This window comes from Lepidothrix coronata, unplaced genomic scaffold, assembly GCF_001604755.1.
Source record: "Lepidothrix coronata isolate B3197 unplaced genomic scaffold, Lepidothrix_coronata-1.0 Scaffold33, whole genome shotgun sequence".
Classification (NCBI taxonomy): Eukaryota; Metazoa; Chordata; class Aves; order Passeriformes; family Pipridae; genus Lepidothrix; species Lepidothrix coronata.
In genome coordinates this window covers 1,842,229-1,849,745 of record NW_016690213.1, presented here as the reverse complement: position 1 = coordinate 1,849,745, position 7,517 = coordinate 1,842,229, and the positions used below count along the sequence as shown (strand labels likewise).

Genomic DNA, 7,517 nt, shown 5'->3' with positions numbered 1-7,517 from the left:
GTGCACGGACAGTAGCTGTTTATGGAAGTGAACTGGCTTGCCTCTATTCATTTTGCATGTTGTAAATAGCAGAAGCAGTTCATTTACTTTACTGGCTGTCCAGAGAACTCAGCTTTTCAAGATAAATTAGCAGCACTGTACAGAAGGCATCCCAACGCTTCCTTCCTTCCTTCCTGCGTGTTGCTGCTTGAGCATAGCAAGACCTATTTGTGATGAAATATGGTAAGAAAAAGATGCACAGCTTAAATCTCTGATTCTCATTACCAAAAAAAAAAAAAAAAAATATCCACAAAGAGATGCTGAATTCATTATGAGCAAAGAAACCCTGACTTTCCCGAAGCAGCAGCGAGTTTCTTCCAACCTTTATTCTCTCAGGACAAACACTGAGTGTTGACATCATGCCAATATGACAAGATTGATGTGTCCCTGTGAATGATTCCTCAGTGCAGATTAATGAGAAGAGTCCATTGGTGCTTTCTAATGATGCCGTAATCTTTTCAGACACAAAATATATGACTTTTTAGCTGCTTCTTGGACCAATTTTTGGCCCTGCTGTTAGGTCAGCAGACTGACCCATTTGTTTTGACCATTCCTTTCATGTATTGGTAGTCATCTGGTAACAAAAGGTGTGGGAAATAAATAATATATATTGTCTATCTGTGTCAGGGATAACTTCCAATGGGCCAGTCCAGTGGCTTGCCATTCCCTGTGTTGCTTCTTGGCAAAAAGCACAATGGCATCTTAGAAAAAGCAAGATGGCATGAAGGGGCTGCTGCAAGAAAGTGACTGAGGGCTACATGCAGTGCTTTAGCAGTAAATTGACTCTGAGGAAGGGTCAGTCCGATTGCAGCGAGATCTGGTGACCTTTACTCAGGCAAACTGCCTGGGGACTCAGCTGACTGTCCCTTCCCCTCCCATTTTTGCCTCAGTGAGGAGGCAGAGCAGCCCCATGCACGCATGCATCCAAGACACAGACAGTGCATGCTGGAAGCCGTTTCTTAATAAAGTAGCAGTCTTTTGCATTCTTCCAGGATTTAAGAAAACAACTGGCAGATGTGAAGGATTTATTTTTCCTCCCTCTTCTGCTGCGGTTTATTTTTTCCTCTTGTTCGAGAGCGCTCAGCTGCTAACACAAACAATTGCTGAAATTCCACCTGCCCACCTGCGGCCCCTCCTTCCCGCCGCCTGCTCGGGCCCTCGTCTTCCTCCAGGAGGGTTGCGCCGAGGAGAAACTACATCCCGCTTTCTTAGAGAGAGGAGGAGGAAGGGGAGGGAGGAGTCGGGCTGCGTCTGGGCGCATTGTTCCGCGCTCCTCTGCCAAGAAGTAGGTGACTATGATGAACTCATCCCTCGCCCCTCGCAGAAAGTTTGCCGCCTTCCCCCCCTCCTCCCCTCCCCTCCCGCCCGCTGGCGCGGCAGGAGGCAGCTCGCAGCCCGGAGCTGGCCCCGGAGTCCCCGCTCCTGCTTAATATTCCGCCCGCTCCGCCGATGTTGTGCTTGGCTCCGGTGGGACCGCAACTCACGGCGTGAAACCGGAGCCAATTTTCTGTCTTAGTCTCGCAGTGTTTTGACTGGAGGCAGATCCAGTTCAGTCCGATCGGGGCTAGTGGAAACAACTACCTAAGTCTCCGCTGTCTGTGTCGTTTGGGAGGGAAGAAAGAAGAAAGGAACGCGATCCCGGACTGCTGGGCGCTCGCTCTCTCACACACACAGGCACACACGCACACCCCACCGCACACACACACACGCACCCAGACAGGCAGACTCGCACCCCCTCCGGTGCCGAACGCGCCGTGCCAGCACCGCCGGGAGGAAATGGGAAGCCAGTGAGCGGATCCGTGCCGGTGTGTGAGCGCCGCCGGGGCCGGGGCGGCGGGGGCAGCGGGAGCGCGGCCGGGGGCGGCGCGGGGGGAGCGCGCACCAACTCCCGGTGCGGGGGACCCCGCGCCCTTTGTGACAGAGGGCTCCGCTCATTTTTCTGCCGCAGGAAGGGGGAAAAGAAAACGTGCGTCTATGTGATATCGGCATGCGTATGTTTTTAATATACGTGTGCGCAGAGGTCTGGCTGCCGGGGGGCGCGGGGGGCGGGACGCCGCGGGGCGGGGGGCAGGTGGCGGGGCGGCGGGCGGTCACCGCGCTGCTTCGCTTCCAGGTGCCGGCGCCCGCGATGACCCTGGTGCTGCCCATGCAGCGGCTGGGCCGCCCCATCGCCGCCGAGGGAGCCGCCGACCTCGCCGCCTACCGCGCCCTCTGGGAGCCGCCCTGCTGCGGCCGCCCCGGCCCCGCCGCCCCCCCGGCCCCGGCCCCGGCGGCCCCCGGGCCCCCAGCCGCAGGTAGGCACCGCTCCGCCGCGGGGGGAACGCGGCGGCCACCGGGGGCACGAAGGTCTGCCGGCGGAGGGAGGCGCGGCGGCGGCGGGCGGAGGGCGGGAGGTCTCCCGCGGGCGAGCGGGGCCGCAGGTGCGCGGGGGCTGCCGGGCGCCGTCGCACCGGCATCCTCGGAGCGAGGGAGGTGGAAAGTTCTCCGGCAGCCGAGCGCCCTGCGGCGGCCCCGGCTCCCCCCGCTGCCCGTCACATCGGTCCCCGGGCGGCTGGCGGGCGATGTGTTAGTTAGGCGAGGGTTTATTTCTGATCGCTGCGAATAGATGCGAAAATATGCGGCGGAGTTCTCCTGTAGCGCGAAGGGAAATGAAAAGTATTTTGTTTGGAGAACCTCCGGCAAACCGCATGTCATTTGTCATATCTGATTTATTACCCACAGGATCACATTACAGGGGAATTTCAAATCCTGTAACAACATCCAAGATCACATACTTTAAAAGGAAATATGTGGAAGAAGAGGATTTTCATCCACCACTCAGCAGCTGTACACATAAAGTATGTCTTCTAATAGTCATTATTTTTACTCCGAGTTTCAGATGCTTAGTAACACTCAATTGACCCGTTTCCAGAAGCCTGAAATACTCTGCTGAAATTAGGAGAATGATCCAGCTGCTTGTTCAAAAACAAATAGTTGCCACTTCTTCACATTTATTGTTGTATTGTCATCGAATTGCTTAAGAAGCAAAGGCGTTTCTTCGTTAATAACAACTGTAAATAGAAATGCTGAGAATAACTTTTTTTCAGACTATTTTGTTCTTAGCTAGTTTATGTCATGCTTTCAGAAACAGCTCTGTAACAGCATTTGAACAGCAGAAGGGAAGAACATGAGTAAAAGATTCCCCACTCATTCAAAACTTTTTTTCCAGGGGAGAAAATAGTAAGAGGTTCCATGTACCCCACACGGGTTACAGGTCCTCCAGAAAAGCAGAGTGACTTGGAAAGCAAGTACAAGTTCCTTCAGTGTTTAATCCTGTTTATTAAAAAACTAATAACTCAAAAAAAACAGATTAGTAGATGAAAGATTTTTTTTTTTTTTAATGAAAGTTTTCAAGGGAGGGATTAGAACAAATGTTTCCCAGGCTAACAAATACACAAATTTAAATATAACTTTTTTGTGAGAGATTTTTATGCTCCTCTTCATTAAGGGCTCAGTCCTGCTTGGAACTGAAAACCTGGGATGAAGTGCTTGGGCATAGCTCGTGCCTTGAGACACCACCCTGAATTTGTTGGATTGTACCTGTACAATCCAATTGTACCTGTACAATCCAACAATTTGTTGGATTGTAGCGAACCACTGCTACCCATGTTCTATTGGTGATAGAGGAGGGATTTCTGCAGAGCAGAAGTGAGCAGTAGTGCTGAGTTCAGTTTCCAAGGACCTTAGAGTACCTCAAGGCTACAAGGAGTTGTCTGCAAGTGGTACCTGGACTGGGAAAGTGAAAAACTGCCCCACTGTTAATTTCAGAAAGTATCCAGTCTGCTGCCAGAGCACTGAATAAACAGCACCAAGGGTGTTGAAAAATGTGCTCTGGTTAGTGAGCATGTTTCACATGTCTCATCACTCTCCAATTTCAGAGAGTTTTGTTCTTTTTTACTAGATTGTTGGATTTTTGTTTCGATGATTAATTTCCTTGCAAAGAGGAGGAGGAATAGTTTCTTAGCCCTTTCAAACAGCAATAAAAAATAATTGTAGGGGTACTGGTAAACTAGGCCCAACCACGGTTTTGTGCTGTTATAGAGGTGTATCACCTCAGAAACCCTGTGTCACCAATTTCTTCTGTTTGGCCCAAATACATTTTTTGCTTTGCAGCACTAAGCTCTGGCCGAGGGAGGATGCCCACCAGGTTTCCTTGAATTTCTTACGTGCTTATACCTTCACTGCCCGGTAAAGAGTTATGTGCTGAGATTACTTGTCCCATAGAGGTTATGATGGTGGGGCCCAGAGTCACTTTCCAGAGGGCTGCTGGCAAATGTGTAGTAGAAAGCCTTTGACAACTTGTACCTACTGGTGTCCCTCCAGGATGTATCTCCAGGAGAATCCCAGTTCAAGGCTTACTGGTTTGCTCCAGGCTTTTATGGCTTCGCAGACTGTTGCTGCAGCAGGTATAAAGGACCCAAATTAACCTATAGGCTTAATATACTTTAAAATGAGTCATTTATTATAGAAAATTACTCTCTCTAGCAAAGAGCTTCAGCTGTGAACTTGCAAGAAATTATGGCCAATTTTTGTTTTTGTGAGGCACTGTGCTGCTTCTAAGCCTCGCAGACATGACCAGGCTGTGGAAAGAGCTAGAGGGCTGAGGAGAGCTGAATGGATGTGAAAAGCAGCTGTGCTTTAAGCTCTTTTAGTCCTCATAGCTACGACTTCCACTCTGCAAAAATGCTGTAACCATGTGGGAAAGGGAAGAATGATCAAGCCACAGATGGGGGGGATTTAGAGCAGTCTCTCTTTGTGCTATGCTGCTTCTCCTCCTACGCAAACCAAATTCTTACTAAAAATGAAAATTAGTTAATGCTGCTTACAGTAGCATGCGTTGCCCCCTCTCTTATTTTGATTCCCAGGGTAGCGATTACAATGCAGAATCCGGGGCCTCCTGGGGGCAGTAACCTGCTTATGCTGCCAGTGCTGAGAAAGGGAGTCCTGGAAGGACCATGGAAGGGAGAACAAATCTGTGGGCGTGGAGCCAGGATTTCTGCAAATTCCTATCCTCTCTTCGTTTCCTGACCTTGTCCCTGCCTATCTGTGTTCCCACCGGTCCCATAGAGCGCAGGGTGTAGTACGCAGGCCAACAGCTGCTCTCCAGATGCTGTGATGCTTTGAGATGGGTTTCTCCCTGCCTCCCTCCCTGCATACACTTTTGTACACAAGAGCAGTGTAAGAGAGCCTGGCAAATGGAGACCTCCTCGCTGGAGGGCCTCTTCCACTGGCAGTGGATGAAATGCTCCAACACTTGCTGCATGAGGCAGTGGCTGCTGGCTGCGTCTTGCAAACCTTGACGCTGCAGGAGGGACCCTCACTTGGCTTCAGAGCTGTGTAGAAGCCCCACAGGGGATGATGGAATTGGGTCCATTTGCAACAAAAATCCCCCAGCCATTACTGGAGCGAAACTGCACAACAATATTATGTTCTAACCCCAAATGTAATTGAAGAACCAAATGTGTGCATCTGGATTTCACTTTCCCACCCTGGATTCATGCCCTGCAATTGCCTTTGTGGTGTAACACTCAGCTACTTACCTCCTAAGCCTGGGTGAATGCTGTGGCCAAGAAAAAGCGGTTTCCCAGGCACATGGGTGTGCAAAATGAAAAGCCAGCCCTAGGTGCCTCAGAAAGAGAATAGTAAAGTAGTGACACAGAGGGAGTACTTCGCTTCATTGTCTTTCTCCTTGCCTGGAACAAAACCAGTTGCCTTCTGTTCTATATCTTGTATCTTTTGCATTTTCAGACAATCTCCGTGTTTGAGGAGCGGGCCCATATTCTTTACATGTCTTTGGAAAAGCTGAAATTCATTGACGATCCTGAAGTCTACCTGCGGAGATCCGTCCTCATCAACAATCTAATGAAGAGAATTCATGGAGAGATCATCATGCAGAACAATTGGTGCTTCTCCGCCTGCTCCTTCAGTGGCACCTCACCACAAGAGTGGTTTGTGCCTCAGGACTGTCCATACAGAAAACGCCTTCGGATGGCAAAGGAGGAGTATGAGAAGCTCCACATGTGCTGCTTCTATCAAGAATGTGGCAGTCACTATTTAAATCTACCCTACTCTGTTAATGCTGGTACAGAAAATACTTCCTCCTCTTCCTCCTCCTCCTCTTCCTCCTCTTCCCCCCCCATTTCTTTGCCAAGCTGTTCCCAGCAGGTGGATTATGACGTTGGCAGTGCACCTTCTTACAGAAGTGATGACCAGATACCTGCTAATGAAATATTCATCACTAATGGCAGGTCTCACAGTAATCAGGAAAAAGCAAAATTTAATGATGAGAAAGGAGGTAATGAACCTGAGCAAGGGAGCATTGCTCTAAACTGTGAACCTGTAAGAGGCACCCATGCTGTCGAATGTAGAGGCAAATTTTATGACTATTTTGAGACTGGATGTAATGACAAGAGCAACGTAAGTGAATCTTGGAAAAAATCCTTAAGGAAAAAGGAATCTTTACCAAGTAATAAAATGTGCTGCAACAAAGGAAGTAAAATATGAGGCATCTTTCTTGCTCTGTTGAAGCATGCACAGCACGTTCTTTCTCTATCAAATTTTTATTTTGAATGGATTTTTTATAGTTTTCTACAAATGGTACAATCATGCCACAAACATGGCATGTAGTTCTAAATGACTGGAGAGCAGATTGCGTAAAGATACTCTGTGATCTACATCAGCGGGCTATTTATAAATATGGTGACTTCATAAAGGACGCAGTTGCGTTACTGCTGAGACTGGTGTAGCTATGGTGTAGCTTTCATTACTGAAAATGCCAATCAGCCAGATGGGGAAAACATATCGTTTTATATATCCCCGCCCCCAAGAAGTCTGCCATTAATTAAGAAGAACCTCCATTATGTTTACCAAGGAATTAGAAGTCTGGTAAACAAATTGATGCTACCAGCAAGGATGATGTGCTCCTTGTAACTCGGTGTTCCTTCTGACAAAGGACTGTCTTCATGGACTAGGAATAAACCATCCTTATGTTTTGTACTGATACTCTTGAATTCCTGGATTCAACGTCTTGTTCAACTGACAAAATAGGACATAGCATAAAGAAATAACCTGTTTATGGGATCTTAATGAGACATGCAGCTCAAGTACTTGCGTGTTTTCACCTCGGCTGTAATAACTAATGAGGCTTGTTATACAGGGCAGATTTTTTTTTGGTGCCTTACGTTTTGTCTTAATTTTTGCCAGCGTGAAAATTAAGTATGAATCAGTGATACAGCAGGGATTTAACCTAAACAGAGATTAAAAAAAAAACCCACAGGGTGGATCAATATTATTAGAAACCTTTAACCTTTGAAGTACTGAGTTCAACTTCCTATTCAAACATCTCTGTTCTTCCTTTTTGATGCTCAATTGCTTTTTGATTTGCTATCCTTAGGAAGGGATTTAAGAAACAATAGAGAGATGTCTCTTGTAAACAAGCA

General features: G+C 48.1%; 1 protein-coding gene across 1 annotated transcript; it reads left to right on the top strand.

Moving 5' to 3' along the window:
* Window positions 1-2,167: 2,167 nt before the first annotated feature.
* Window positions 2,168-7,289, top strand: SERTAD4 (SERTA domain containing 4). Its single transcript, XM_017811725.1, has 3 exons — window positions 2,168-2,333; window positions 2,761-2,876; window positions 5,827-7,289. Exons 1-3 carry the CDS (start codon window positions 2,168-2,170, stop codon window positions 6,580-6,582), a joined length of 1,038 nt encoding a protein of 345 aa, XP_017667214.1. The 3' UTR covers window positions 6,583-7,289.
* Window positions 7,290-7,517: the final 228 nt, after the last annotated feature.

Coding starts and splice junctions, on each gene's coding strand:
- SERTAD4 (XM_017811725.1), top strand. CDS start 2,168: ATGACCCTGGTGCTGCCCATGCAGCGGCTGGGCCGCCCCATCGCCGCC. Junction 2,334..2,760: donor CCCCGGGCCCCCAGCCGCAG/GTAGGCACCGCT, acceptor TATTACCCACAG/GATCACATTACAGGGGAATT. Junction 2,877..5,826: donor TCAGCAGCTGTACACATAAA/GTATGTCTTCTA, acceptor TTGCATTTTCAG/ACAATCTCCGTGTTTGAGGA.